General features: G+C 40.0%; 1 protein-coding gene across 13 annotated transcripts in view; it reads left to right on the forward strand.

The window, feature by feature from the left end:
- The window catches only part of DAAM2 (dishevelled associated activator of morphogenesis 2), a 233666-nt gene that overhangs the window by 160476 nt on the left and 58291 nt on the right, over positions 1-14899 (forward strand). For all 13 annotated transcript variants that reach the window (XM_009685220.2, XM_009685218.2, XM_009685225.2 and 10 more), the window contains 3 exons: positions 3652-3985; positions 12370-12480; positions 13694-13797. In XM_009685220.2, the coding sequence (XP_009683515.1) occupies positions 3652-3985; positions 12370-12480; positions 13694-13797 (549 nt within the window). The remainder of the gene's footprint in view (positions 1-3651; positions 3986-12369; positions 12481-13693; positions 13798-14899) is intronic.

The raw sequence follows: 14899 nt of genomic DNA on the forward strand, positions 1-14899 counted from the left end.
TATGTATTCAGCAAGCAAAACTCATTATGCTAAAATTTGCAGCAGTGCAGTAGTGGTCAGGATTATGTGTGTATCCTAATTCCAAAGCTGATGCTGCAGAGAAGTGCAGCCTTGACTGTTAGCAGAGCAGTAATATCCTGCCCAGTGCACACCCTCAGCATATGATCTTTCTGTCCTTCCTGAGCTGTGTTATTTCTCACAGGGAGGCTGTCCCCTACTATACTTGGAATCCACCAATGGGTCATTACCTCTTAGGCCTCATCTGTATTTGGATGAAGGGTTTGTTATTAGAGCTAGCTAGCACATTCTGACTAGCACGCTCTAAAACTTGAAAGGAGAAAAGGTATCCTACATGTTAACGTGTGCTAAACTGGTCACGTGAGACTCTGAGACGAGGTTAGGCTTTAATTTGCTTGTTTAGTACCCATTAAAGCATGCCCTACTTTATTTACACTTAGATTTTTGAATGCGTTAGCCAGAATGCTTTGGCAAGTATGCCTAACTTTACACCTTTCAGTCTAGAAGAAAACCTTACTTTGTGGTATATAGGATATATAGGATGTCAGTTGCACATTCATATACTGAGGAAGAAGATACTTAAAATAATGTATGAATTGGGCTTTTCTTTGCACATACACACATATGTGTGCTCGTGTGTGTGTACGCGTGCTTACAGGCACACACACAGATACGTCCGTGTTTACAGACATGAAGATGCACAAACACCAAAGGATGTGAGCATGATGACTCAGCTAAACTCCCACTTCTGTCTCTCTCCTTTACAGACACTTACACAGATGTAACCTACCCATGACCACACCAAACAGATCCTCATTATGAGAGTGTCTGTTGGCCCAGAAATGGCCATTTCTCCCTTTATCTCCCTTTGACATGATTTCTGGCTTTTCCGGGCAATAGGGAACTAAGTGTTTTGGAAAAGGAAGGTGAAAATCATCATTTGATTCCTGCTTTTGATGTCAGCTGAAATGGGAAGGTACTCAGTTTTCCTTCCTATTGAGTAATGCAGCTTACTATTTGCTCTTTGCACTGGGAAGAGTACAGGAAAATCCCAACATTGTTTTAAATTATGTTATTAATCAAGGTTTGTGACATGTTTGCACAATTTCCTGTGCCTGCCCTCTTTTTGGAATGATCTCATTCAAACACTCCTAGAAAAATTGCTCTACCAGTGGATTTATTCAGGAATTGTACTTAATTGGGACAGTGTGACTTTGGTGGCTTTCACATTTTTTTGTGTGTGGTCATCACAACAGGCCAAAATATATGAAAGTCATAGTGCCTTATATGTCTTGTCATAAAAGTAGGTGTTCCACCTGGAGGTAGGTTTTAGAAACCCTTTCTTTGTTCAGCTGTTTCTTTGGGGAGTTTTCTTTTGCCGCTGGAGAGCTCCGTGTCTTCCCCTCTTACTAGGAATCTGGAAGGAACAGTTAGGACATAGGATGGATACATAGACTTAAACGTTGGAGGTGAGGAGGAGTAAGGAGAATTTAAACTAGTCCTTCCAGGGTAGAGCTAAGTGGCGACTCAGCACTTCAGGACCGGGCTTGGAGAAGTGCTCAGAAATTATTGGCATCGCAGTGTTTGGTAACAAATTGGGTTTGTGCTTATTTTGGTTCCCAATGAATCCTTAGCCCTAGCACACGCAGCAGCAACTCTTTCAGCCATGAATGCACTTGTTTCAGTCTCCTTTGGCAGGCTAGCAGCCACATGTATTACAGAAACTGAACTAACTTTTAATCTTTATATAACCAGTTAAAATAACAAACTACTTTGAGTGACTTACTAAATTCCTGGTTCATCATGTGTGATCCCACTCTCTAGCCTGGAAGCAGAGGGGCTTTTGCTCCTATGGTTGGTTAAAGTAGACAAGATAATGTGTCCAAAGGATGTGCAATCCAACCTGTGTGAAACTTGGCAGGTTGTCTTAGCAAGGTTCAAGTAAACCGTGTTTTCATTTTTGGTGTGCACGTGTTCCTCTGTGCGCTTGCCCTTACTCTGATATTCACTTTGAAATTCAATTTTGAACAAAATCCAAACCTCACAGTGAAACATAGTTGAAAGCACTGGGCTTTGCCATGTTTCTGGTCAAACTGCTGGCCCAAATAATGTGAAAGTTGGCAAATCTGTCAGTGTAGCGAGCCTAACTTTCAGGTAGGCGCTGAACTTTCCCATGTGGTGTAAGGTATAAACAGCCAGACCACTATATATGTGACAAGACCATATTATCCAGTAGATCTGTAAGTATGGCTCGGGTTTGTTTTGCTGGTACAGAGACGCGAACAGAGCACGCTGTTGGGAGTCTTTCAGTATGATGCTTCCATTAATGATGCATATTAGGGACATCATCTCACTTATTATGAGCAGATAATAGAGAGACAGCGCATTGGAAAGTATCCAACAGGAAAAAAATATCCAACAGGCTGGGTAAAAGCTTAAAGATACAGACTTTAGGTATTCTTAGTTTGTTATGGAGATGACAGTTGTTAATGATATTTTCATTTGTTTGGGGTTTCTTTCTACATTATGGTGCTTAGAGCATGACCATGGCCATATTATCATTGCTATGAATTTTAGTAGACTGAAAATTCAAATGGAATTCATGTGGTCTTACGTTCAGGCACTCTAAAGAAAGAAGCCTAGCTGAACATCCTCTGTTAGAGGAAGTGGGAGGTAAACAAAGTGGTCTAGAGAAATGATTTACAGCCTTTATCATCTCTTTGAATCCCCTGGGAAACCTGAATGGAACTTGTTGAAACCACTGGTTTGAACCATTTTACTTAACTCTAGCAACTCCTATTGACTTGTCTAGTATCACTCTTTTTTTTTTTTTTTAATTTTGGTTTTGAACAAAACTTTAAAGTGTTCCAATAGCCTTTCTCCTTTATTATTTCCATCCCCAGTTTCCACAGTCTTAATCTGAAACAAAGCAAACTTGATATGGTTCTGTTGTTAGGATAGAAGAGGGTAGAAACAAAACACTAATGTTCTCAACAGTCAAAAAAAACCTGTCCCAATGTAGGTTTAGTCTTTGTTGTGTCATTTGGTAACTGATTAATTCTAAGTTTCCTCAATTTATGATGTTTTTACCATGTTTGCTACTGCATGGTTAACAGGGGCCTACCATATCCTTAATTTGCCTCCTCCAACTTTTTTTAAAAAAAAAAGGCAGCCAAGGCCATTCTTGGAGCTTTGTCCAAACCTGGACTGAAGAAGAACATGTACTGCTTAAATGTAGTATGTTCCTGTACATGTATAATGGGATCAGAGTATGAAGTCTGGACTCCAGTCAGTACAGCGGAACTGAAGGAATATGCAAGAATCAGTTCAGCCTTGAAAATTCATTAACCACTGGGGTAGACCACAGCAGGTGTTTGGTGGTGCCTGCAACATGGAACAGAGGGAACAGATAGTAGGGTCATAAAACGTAATGTAGAATATAATCCTGAAACTGTGTGATACACCAATATTAGCTAGTTCTTCCCCCCCCACCCACCCTTTTTTTTAAAATACCCTTGAATTATCCCATGACCCTTAGGCTAAAAACTACTCAATTCTTCTAGTTGCAGGGTTGAATAATATGATTTTTTTTAATAATTTGCCCTTGGTTTGTTTTCATCACATGTTTTCCAGGTTTGTGACCAGGTTTATTGAGCTGGATGGCCTCAGCTGTTTGCTGAATTTCCTAAAGAGCATGGACTATGAGACCTCAGAGAGCCGTATACACACATCCGTTATAGGATGTATCAAGGCACTGATGAACAATTCCCAGGGACGGGCTCATGTCCTGGCTCATCCAGAGAGTATCAACATCATCTCCCAGAGCTTACGAACTGAGAACATCAAGACCAAGATTGCTGTACTGGAGATCCTAGGGGCGGTCTGCTTGGTACCAGATGGACACAAGAAAGTCTTGCAAGCAATGCTTCACTACCAAGTCTATGCTGCAGAAAGGACAAGATTCCAGGTAGAGGCAGCATACTTTGCCAAAAATATCCAGCGTGATGCATCTCTGTAGAGAGTGATTTTTATAATGCATGTATCATAACATTGCTAGGCAGTAAAAAGGTTTTTTTTTTCCGTTTAAATTTAGGATGGACCACTTTCTCAGATTATCATCAAGATCTGATCACTTGCAATTAATGATAATTTAAAATCTCATATGTTTTACCTTAAAATTGGATTTTGCTATGTTAAATGAAAGCTGGTAATCCATTTATACTTTAATTCAATGAGAATTCTGGGGTGCTATTATTAGTTCTACCCTAGAAGCTGAAGCCACAGAATTTCAGGAGCCTCTGTCCTGATTTTAAAGTCCATTATTAAGTAATGCAAGAGATGTGGATTAAATAATTGACAGTGGAGGCACTTAAATTACCACTTATTACCACTTGTGGATCATTGCCACTTAGCAATTGTTGGCTCACATGTCGTCCATTCAGAGTACAGAGGGGAAACTCACTTAATCTCAGAGACCTTGAGGGAGGTCAGTAGATCAATGACAGGTTTTTACTGTGGATGCTGCTGGCTGTTGTTACAATATTCCTCCTCTTAGTGAACTGAGCACCTTCACAAAAAGATATGAAAGAATTTGTTGCTGTGTATAGAGCTGTAGCTCCTAAACACTGGGATCACCTCACCAATATACCATTCTTCCTCAGGTGAAATGCTAAGGATGATGGTGGGCCAAGAGGCCCTGAATCCTGGTTTGTGTCAGCTGTTATCTCCTGACACCTCCACAGCTAATGCATCAGTGGATCTTGGGCTACAATGAACTTAAGAATGTAGAAGTGAATGAGAAACGGACTGTACTCATGAACAGTAGCTGCAAATGTTTGCCATTGGGATTGAATGTGCTATGGGCTTCGGTAATTGTGACTCTGACCTGAAACTGGGATGCAAGAGATCTTGGCTTGGTACTACTCTTTATGTGGCATTGGCAGGCCCACCCCTCTGTGTGGACTTGGCCATTTGCCTCTGTTGTCTGCTTAAACTTTATGTATGTCTTTGATGTGCAAGCATGACCTCTTATGATATTTGAATCCAGAAAGGTGGGCCCTTGATCTCAGTTGAAAATCCTCGAGGCTATTTCATTACAAAGGATAATAATTACCATAAAAGTTGGAAGGTGAAGGAATTACAGTTGCAGTCGTAAGAATATATCCCTATTCTTTAGAACAGCAGTAGGACAGAAGTCACTGATGCAGAAGACAGAAGCAGAAAAATAATGTACATACATGTAGATAGATATGATAGGCAGGTTAATGTAGTGTGCATATTGAAGAGAGAAGGAAAAAGTTTAAACAAAACTTCCTCTCTAGTAATTGGGTGAACTGAGGAATCCTTTCTGAATCAATCTGAAGTTCTAGTTTACAACTGGAGGTAGATGAGGGTAACCTCACATGCTTGGCAAAAGGCATTGGTAACTCACAGCCCTGGCAACGCTCATGCTGCCATGTTAATTTGTTGTCCTTCCTTGACCAAGTGATGCTGCTTAGTAAATCCATATGGGAGATGGATTATGAGTTTACTCAAGTGTCTCCTAGTTGTGTCATCTCTCTCTCTCTTTTTTTTATTGGTTTGAAATTTACTAGATAACTGAGATAAGTCATTGCAGGGCCAGAGTGCGGTAACATGGGTCTGACTGTATACTGAGTCTTTGAAGAGTCTCATATAATGATTTGCAGATGCTTTTGTAAGTCTGGAGAAACTTACTAACTCACATTCATGAAAGAGTGGTTTACATAAATGCTTGCTTTTGTCAAAATGCTTTTCCATAGAGAGGAAAAAGGAAAGATGAATAGATACTTGCTCTTTTTCTTTTCTTAAACACCCCCCCCCCACCCCAGAACTCCAAAATGATTTAATGAAAGGGATGTGTTCTTGTTTGTTAATTTCTGAAGCTTGAGTCTAGAAGCTAGAGTGGGATCTTCCACTACACTGTCAATAGCAGCTTGAGCTTAAACAGATTTTCTCGTAATTTTGAAGCGGTAAAGGTTCATCCAGAGACCTCCCTCATCCATCTTCACTCGTCTTCTTCTAACAGAGGGGAAGTGGGGTATTTTAAATGCTGATGAAACAAATGTGGTCATGGTCTCCTTTACCTTTTAGTAGAAAGTTCTCTGATACTCTAGATCTTGTTGGTTAAGAGAGTATTATAAATTTTCTGTCTCCTGCCTTTCAAGTGTGCAGCTCTGTTGTCCCACTCCCATGTCTCAGAATGATCTTGCAGCTTATTGTCAAGGAAAAAGCATCCACTCTAACTCCACCATAGGAGGCCCTTTCAAGAAAGGGATGAGCTGACAATGCTTATCTTATGCCTTTACTATAAACATCAAAGAGGTAGTGTGCAGTATAGTGCAGTCAAGCTAATAAAAGCCTTTTTTCTTTATCCTGATGCTGAGATGAAATCTTTGTAACCCAGACTTTGCAAATATCTAAGAGATCCAGCTCTTCTAGGAGATGTGTCCTGTATCCTGAGCAATTAGCAGCATCGCTCAATATATGGGTGTGTCTGAACAGTTTAGAGCTTGTAGCTTTAGATTGATTCTAATTGGCCACACCTAATCACTGTTAGGTTGAAAATGATCTCCCACAACCGATGATCTGGCTGAACCAAGAAACTAGAATTCTTTTTGCACTGCAAAGAGTAATAAAAAAATGAACTGAACAGAGGGAATGGGAGAAACATACTTTGAATGTACAGAGTAGGAATGAATTCCTCTGCCTCTTTGGTTCTTTATTGCAAAGTGATTTTAAAGGGAAAAAGAAAAAAAGAAAGAGAATGTGGAAACCATAAAGGGTTTGCTCAGTGTTGCTGTAGATGCAGCTCCATAAGACAATGGCCTGACTAAAGAGAGAGACCCAAGAGGAGAATAATTTCAGATTCTCAATTTTGGAAGCCAAACTCAGTTCTTCTGAAGTAGAAAAGGGTCGGGCTTTCTGGAAACTGTCCTGAGCTCTGTTTTATTGGAAAGTCTGATAAAATAACTTATAGGTAAAGCTGACCTGTGACACCACCGGCACAATTGGTGCTCTTCCTTTTAGTCACCTTCCTGACAACATTGGTGGATAATGGTCTTCATTCCTCCCATCTCTCTTTCTATCAGTTGATCCTTCCTCACCTGTGAATGCTGGTACTTCGTCTGGATTTTGTGGGTTTGGATTTATTTTCCACTCTTGCAGATTTTATTCTCCCCTCATCATCTGTGATGACCAGCAGCGTGTTCTTTGAGAAGTCAGGAGGTAAATGTAAAAACACTGCTCAGGAACTATTTTTCCCCCAAGACAAATTGCTTTCTTCCCCCTACCCTTCTTGGTGATGAAGAAAGTTTGGGTTGGTGGGTGCTGTCTGTTGCCACTCCTCTTTGTAAGAACAAGGAAGTGAGGTTCAGAATTATTTGCTGGCAACCATCTAAAACTTAACTTGCTGCTAACAGTTTTGGATTGGAACCCAGATTATTTTCCATTTGCATGTGCTGAAATGTGGTGGAGTACTGTAGAAATCATATATTTAACATGGTACCATAACACACTGCATGTTTTAGTTGCATGTCATAAATCACAGGTGCTCGGTGTAAGTGCAACTCTTACTACATGTAACAGCTAGCCCAGCTTAGTTGGAGGCACCAGGTGAATTAGCAGGGAAAGAAAGCTGGGATTTTAGATACAGCTCTTACTTTACTTGCACTGCCTCTGTGCTGGTATAACTCCTCTGATTTGAATAGGAAACCTCAGGTTTTATACTAGTTGTATCTAAAATGCAAATCCAAATTACAGCGAGATTCCTGAGTAATATAAATAGTTGTAACAGTTGTCCCGATTAAATTAACTAATTGCAGTAGGTCATACCAACTGAAGATTGGCTTACACTATTTCTAATTGTGCTGAAATCTTTTGGAAAGGATATGCTTCCTTTTTACTGTGTGTGTGTTTTTTTTAATGTGAGTTAATGGAAAATATAGGCAGAACTTTTATTAATCTGAAGGACTATCTCCTCTAACTTGATGAAATTTCGTACTTGGCTCTGAGTAGAAACCCCAGTATAAAATACTATGTTTTCAAAATTGCCAGCATTTCATCTACAGTGACCCGGACCTCAATTTTCAGTCAAGTCCTTTACTTCAGAGAAGAGTCCCTTTACAGCTATGGGAGTTTCTCTAGAACTTATTCGTCCTCTTTGTTGACTCTTCAGACTTCACTCAAATATCTTTTGAGTACTACAACATCACCCTCTCTCTCCACTATTCAGTTATTCACAGGTATATCATCTCTCTCTTGGCACTTGCAACTTTTATACTGCTTTCCTTTCAAGGTTTCATGCTTTGTCTGAGTTTGTTGTGTTTACTCGTATGACCATTCTCATTTTCTCGTGTTTGTCTTAGCTTCTTGCCTGAGCTGATCTCTTTACCTGCTTTTATCTTTGACCCTTCTTTCATGCTGCCCTACTGCCTGGAGTGACTCTCCCGTTACTGTCCAACAGTTGATCTTTTAAGATACTCCTGAAAACCAGCCTCTTCAGAGGAGTACTTCATCTTTACTCAAATACCACAATAATATGAAGACATGGCTTAAATCTCCTTCCTGAGGCAATCTGGAAAAGCTCTGCCTTTGCTTCATCCAATTTCTGTTTGAAATGTGCTTCTTTGCCTACAAATTCTACTCTGCTCCTTAAAGAAGCAAGACAAAAGAAAATTTTGGAAAATAAAGCAGTGGGAGAATCTCCTTGGTGTCCTTGCATAGATTCTTTTCTATCTGGTGTATCCGTAGTTGGTAGTAGAGTCATTCTCTCACTGGCTTACTGTGTGGCTATAGGAGAGTAGCTTCATCTTGAGTTTCTCCGGCATCTTTCTTGTGAAAATGGAGGTCTCTAAAGTGCTCTGAAAATTGGGAATGAAGAGCCTCCTATTTCAGCATTGTTCCTGTCTGCATTGCCTTATTATGATTATGTTCTTTGTGAAAGGGGCACGATCTCTCTCTTCCCCAGTTTGTTGCCCTCCTGATTATCGTTACGCTTGCTGCTTTCTCATTACTCCTGTAGAGTGAGTGCACTGTGTTATGACATTGTAAAATTTTGTACTTTCTAACATGCTCTGTTTTGAGTCAAACCAATGTTGCAAAGTTATGATAGTGCCTGGGCCCAGAAAGGTATTTTAGGACATTCCAGTGTCCTTCTAGCCTAGCTTGCTGTTTAAGACCCCTACCCAATTGGGTACCCCAATGGTAAGGAAGAATTTTCTTTTCAGTGTTACGTGAAGCCAGTTATTAGATACTGACTGAAAAGAGTTGATTTCACTTGCTGGCCAAAATACGAGCTTGGCTACTTTGGACAGAACACCGGTTTTCCTCCTTAACACACTAAAAGTTTTGAAGGTTGAGGGGAAGGAATAAAGGAAGCTTGATATTGTCAATTGAAAAGGCAGAGATTAGAAGCATTCCTTCCAGAGCCCCACTGCCTGGTTTGTCTGAAGCACCATCAGTACAGAGATCTGTAGAGAGAGAGCTGATCAATTTGGAATTGTAGGAGAGGAGCTAAAAAGGAACAAACTAAAATCCCGTGTTCCCACTTGATTTGCTTCCCCCTCTCAAGGCTCATCCAAAGCCTTATGAGGTTAGTTGCATATTGAATGAACCCTTACTGGATGTCATCGATGAGGAATAATGGGATTAAGTGAGAAAAATTTTGCCTAAATAGTAGGAAAAACCTTTATAACCATAAGATCAATTAGGCCACAGAGCTTGCTGCCAAGAGGTGCGGTGAAATCTCTTTCACAGGAAATGTTCAAGTGAAGACTTGAACCTCAGCCATTTGCAAAGCATTAGAGATACTGGAATTCAGCCACAGTGTGTGGGTGTAAACTCTGATCTTTAGGAATTGTGTGACCTTATAGCGTTTCTTTCTAGAGCTGAGCAATTGCATGAGGATGCACCGCTTTTCAGTTAGCTTAGTGCAACCAAAGGTTTTTGTTGCTCTCACCTTGAATTTCACTGGGCCCCACTGCATTCTGCTCCTATTACAACCTTCTGAAATAGGGGATAGAAAACTAGCTGACATCCTGCAACCTATCTGGATGCTGTGTCTGGAGTGGTGTTGCATAGATTCCAGTGCATTCTCAAGAATCTTTGAGAATTTATGATAGATATGAGGCCTATGAAGAAGAAGAATCCAGGCATTAACTAAAAGCAGAAAAACAGTCCAGGCTTGGTTTTGGTGCTTCTGTAGTAATGGCTACCTAAATCATTCCAAGAAGACACAAGTGCTTTGGATTTCAGTGTCAAATCTAAAAGTAACAGCGCTAATTCTCTCACTTGCTTCACTTCTGCTTTTTTATCAGGTTGAACAAACAGTTTATTTTTACTGGTAAATTTAAAGAGAGGCTGTTCCTTGAATAGACTCCTTAAATCAAGTGTTATATTGTTACTGTTGGAGATAGGATGCTGGACTGGATGGACCATCAGTCTGATTCAGCAGGACATTTACTCTGTTTTTATGTAAGACTCATTCCCACTTCTAGCAAAAATGGGTGAAGGGTCAGTGTTTGGTGTAACCTAGCTACTAGGAAATCATGGATTTGGTCAAAGTTCAAATGCCAAGACTAGAGGCATTCACAGCTGCCAGCTGGACAATTTAGAAGATGCAAGAAAAAATTTATGGAATCAAGCTTGCAGTGATGGTGAAGGTAAATGTACTATGCTCAGGTATAAGAACAGCTGTCAGTAGCAGTGTATGATGGCTCAGAAGTTTTTTGCATAAAAACAAGCAGAGGATCACATGAAGCCAGGAGGATACCCTCCCTGCTTCTTGAGACATACTGCCTGCATGGTGATGTCCATTTTCTACAGGAAACAAGATAGACCTATGAAACTGATGACTGGCGTGGGAAAGACTTTGCTATGAATGAATGCTTTCAGTAGCCAGGGGCAGAAGGCTGACTAAAGGAAAATGAACTTCCTTACTCAGCATCATAGCTTCAGAATGTTATTGAGGTGGATCTGCTGGACTGGACACTAACAAGTTATTTTTGTCTTCATTCTCCCTTTATGGTCAAGACTTCTTTGGAAGAGTAAAAAGAATTCAGATACTTCTAGTGCATCAGCAACAGAAATATGAGTGTGGGGTGTTTATTATTAGTGCTAGAGTGAGACGCATACAATTGAACTGGCAGATCCCAAGTGGAATTTGTTACTCTTCCAGTGAGGAAAATTGTCCTTGGATTTATGAACTGATCCGAGAAGATCCTAGCGAGAAGACTCAGTCGTCAACACAAAGCTAGAAGTAGAGAGTTGCTTCCGTGGCTAATCAATTTTTACATATAAACTCTTCCTGTAAATATTCAAGCAAAATTGGTCCTCACTGAACTGTACAAGGCACATGGTATCGACATTGTCGAATCTTTTTCTTTTTTTCCTCTTTTTCTTCTGTCTCCTGATGTTCACAAGACTATGGTAGCATCTCTGTATGTATCATTCTGTGTAGTGCTCTCACACACACAGACACACTCTGAATATGCTCTGAATATATTTCTAGGAATCCAGGAGTATATAGAGATTAGACCAACAGCATGTCTGTGAATACCCATGCTGTTTGGTTAATAGGGAGACATAACATGGAAATTTGGACTTAACTGCACTTCCACTTTAGTTTTGTAACTCAGCCTTTCAGCTCTAGTAAGTTTGGAGCTGCATGCACGGGGAATATTCCTGTTAATTGCAAATCCCTAAAAAGAACTTGCTGAGATTAGGTAATTGCTTTATGTGAAATGTTTACAAGCGAAGGAGTGAGAAGAAACCGTACATTCTCCAAGATCCTGGTACAGCTTCTGTTCCTTGGACAACAGCACAGGATTCTCTCCCCACTGTATGCATAAGTGCAGTCTATCCTGCTGAGATTCAAAAAAATCATGAAAATTATTTGAATGTCACGCATAGAAAGAGTATATGTATCTGATGATGTTTTTCTGCATGCATAGAGTTAAATTCCCTGTCATATTCCCCATACAGAGTTAACTGACTGGGCGGGGCTTGATTTTACTGCTTTCTTAGGTTATGTTGGCAGAGATTTTAAAGGGCATTTGCTTTTTATCAAATAATAGCTTGCTTTAAAAAAAAAAAAAAAGGAGGCTTTTTTTTTTTTCCTTAGGATCGTACGAGTACTCTGTTCCTATCACTATTCTTCATTTGTTTATTGTGGCATGCCCCAAATTGCCAAGACCCTTACTTGAAAAAAGTTACTTCTTTAAGCAACTAAATAGCAATTCAAAAGCAGACTGTTTTTAGATTCCGTTAACAGTATGCAAAATGGTGCAAGGAATTAGATTATGTGCTTTAACCCAGCCTGTTGTTCTGTTTCAGACATTGTTGAACGAGCTGGACCGAAGCATGGGGCGTTATCGAGATGAAGTAAATCTCAAAACAGCCATCATGTCCTTTATCAATGCTGTTCTCAATGCTGGTGCTGGGGAGGTGAGTTGTTGCCCTAGAAATTCCATCTAAAATGTTGTTCTTGAAGTAATTTACCTGGGAAATGGCTAGCAGATTAAGTCACAAATCTTATGTTATGGAGTGGATACGGTTTGTAGAAAAAGAGGCTGAATTGTTAGTATCAGTCCTTCAGTGTCTTCCCTGTTATTTCATTCCCAGCCTCTTCCAGTGTGTAACATGGATTATTGTATTAAGCAGCCCTTCCATATTGTTCTGTTCTGCTTGCTCTCTTTCATATATATGAACATGCCTTATAATTCAGCACATTTCTCCTTTTTTACTCTCATTAACCCTGTGGCACTCTGGCAGTAGAGCTGGTCAAAAAACAACTCAGGAGCATGTTAAAAATATTCTTGTTAGTAGTATGGGAAGAGAGGAGGACAAAGTCTCACTCCAGATTGAGGACGGAAAGTCGAAAGTATGACCAGACACCCCAAAAAAAAAATTTGGGGTGCAGGAGTTGGAGGAAGGGAAAGAAGAAATGGTTTGCTTTGTTTTTTAATAACTGCAAAGCATTTTTCTTCTTGATTTCAGCCTTTTAAAACACATTTTGATTTACATTCATTAATAACCCTTCCTTTTGAATCTGGACAATAATTTAAACTGATTTAATTCATTGAAAATTTTACTTTTAGTATACTGTTTTTTTTTTTTTTTTTGATTAAATTGCAAAAGGCAACAAGCTCGTAACAGCTCTGTCTGGCAGTGTCCATCTGCAGCAGCCCTACTGAATAGCTGTCAAGTTTGCCGGAGTATATCTAATTTTATGCCAAGTATGCATAAAAACTAAGAGGAAGTCTGCAATACTGTTCATTTGTAACCAGGAGGAAGATCTCTAGTTGACTAGCAGGATAAACACTAATGACTTTTTGTCTTTGTGGAACCTGGAATGTGCTGTCCTTCTTACTAGATGTGTAGAACTCATTCTAGGCACATGAGGATTGCATTTTTAAGGCAGATAGAGTCATAGGCCTTAATTTGAAGTTACTTAGGAGGGTAAGATTGTTTAGACACATTCAGAATAAGGGATCATGGAAAGTGAGTCATCCTGTGAATTGAATGTCAGGATAGAGGATATTAAAAAGGGAAGAATTGAGGTTTTAAGCAAATCTTTTTAATTGCATTATAAGTTTTTAATTGCATTGAAAAAAAAAACTTTTGGAACCTGTAAAGTTGTTTTCCCCCCTTCCTTAAGGACAATTTGGAGTTCCGATTACACCTACGATATGAGTTTCTAATGCTGGGAATTCAACCTGTCATTGACAAGCTAAGAGGACACGAGAATGCCACATTGGACAGGTAAGACACACTTTCTGAGAATAGTCATTAATCAGTAGAAAGTTCTGAGGAACATTTGAATTGAGTTTCAGATTTAAGCACAATGCTCCTCCTGACAAGGAGTTCCTGAATTGTTTTTATTCTATGCTGGGAGTGGCTACCCGAATGAAGAAGTGTTCTAATTCTTTTTCTCTTGTAGCAAAACTGGAACAAAAGTCTAACCTAGCAGGGGAAAGGGAAGCCAGTAGTTCATTGGCTTCATTGAGCCTGAGTGCATGTGGTCAAAGTGCAGGTTCTGAGTTTCCAAGACTTTTCTTTAACATCAGTCTTCTTCCGATCTAGCTTGTACCACAACCTCTTAAACACTGGCACTGGCACAGCTGTAAGAGGAGAGGGCCCTGTGGTGGGCAAAGGGGTAGGAATGAGTGAGCAAGAGAAGAGAATGAGGAACGTCTTCAAATGGGATTGCCGATGCACAAAATGTAACATTGAATGGCACCTTCAAATCACTGTGTTGAAAGTTATTCACAAAATGAATGCTTCCTCTACTGCAGCATGTCTGCACTAGGGACCCAGTTTAATCTCACTAGCAAATCCATATTTTGCCACATTAACTGAAGCTGATGATGAGCTTAAATTAAATCTTTCACAGAGCTACAAAATTAACTTGGAACAAATGACCTGAGCTGTTTGACTAAGACACCTCAAGAAGCTAAGCAAGCTGACAACTCCGCAGGGAGCCTAGGAAAACCCATTCGGTTAACAAAATGAAGCCTTTTAAGGTGTAGGAATGCCTGTTCCTGTGCCTACCATGGGAGAATATCTTCTGTAACCACACTAAGCTCTGTGGAGAAGGATTGACCTGCTATTATGCTGTTACCCCTTACTACTCTATCTCCACCCTTTTCTATAGAGCAGGGCTGATCTGGAGGGACTTACTAGGTAGAAGTATATGGTAGAAGTATATGGTGAAAAACTAAGGATCAGGACTATGTCTGCAGCTTTCAAGGCACTGACTTTTGGGATTTTTTTTCAAATATCCAGTGTCAGGAGCTGTTGTAGGGTGACCAATTTCACGTAAACCCCAGGTTAGCACCAGCTGCCTGTCATAAATAGACACCTT

This window comes from Struthio camelus, chromosome 3, assembly GCF_040807025.1.
Source record: "Struthio camelus isolate bStrCam1 chromosome 3, bStrCam1.hap1, whole genome shotgun sequence".
Taxonomy (NCBI): domain Eukaryota; kingdom Metazoa; phylum Chordata; class Aves; order Struthioniformes; family Struthionidae; genus Struthio; species Struthio camelus.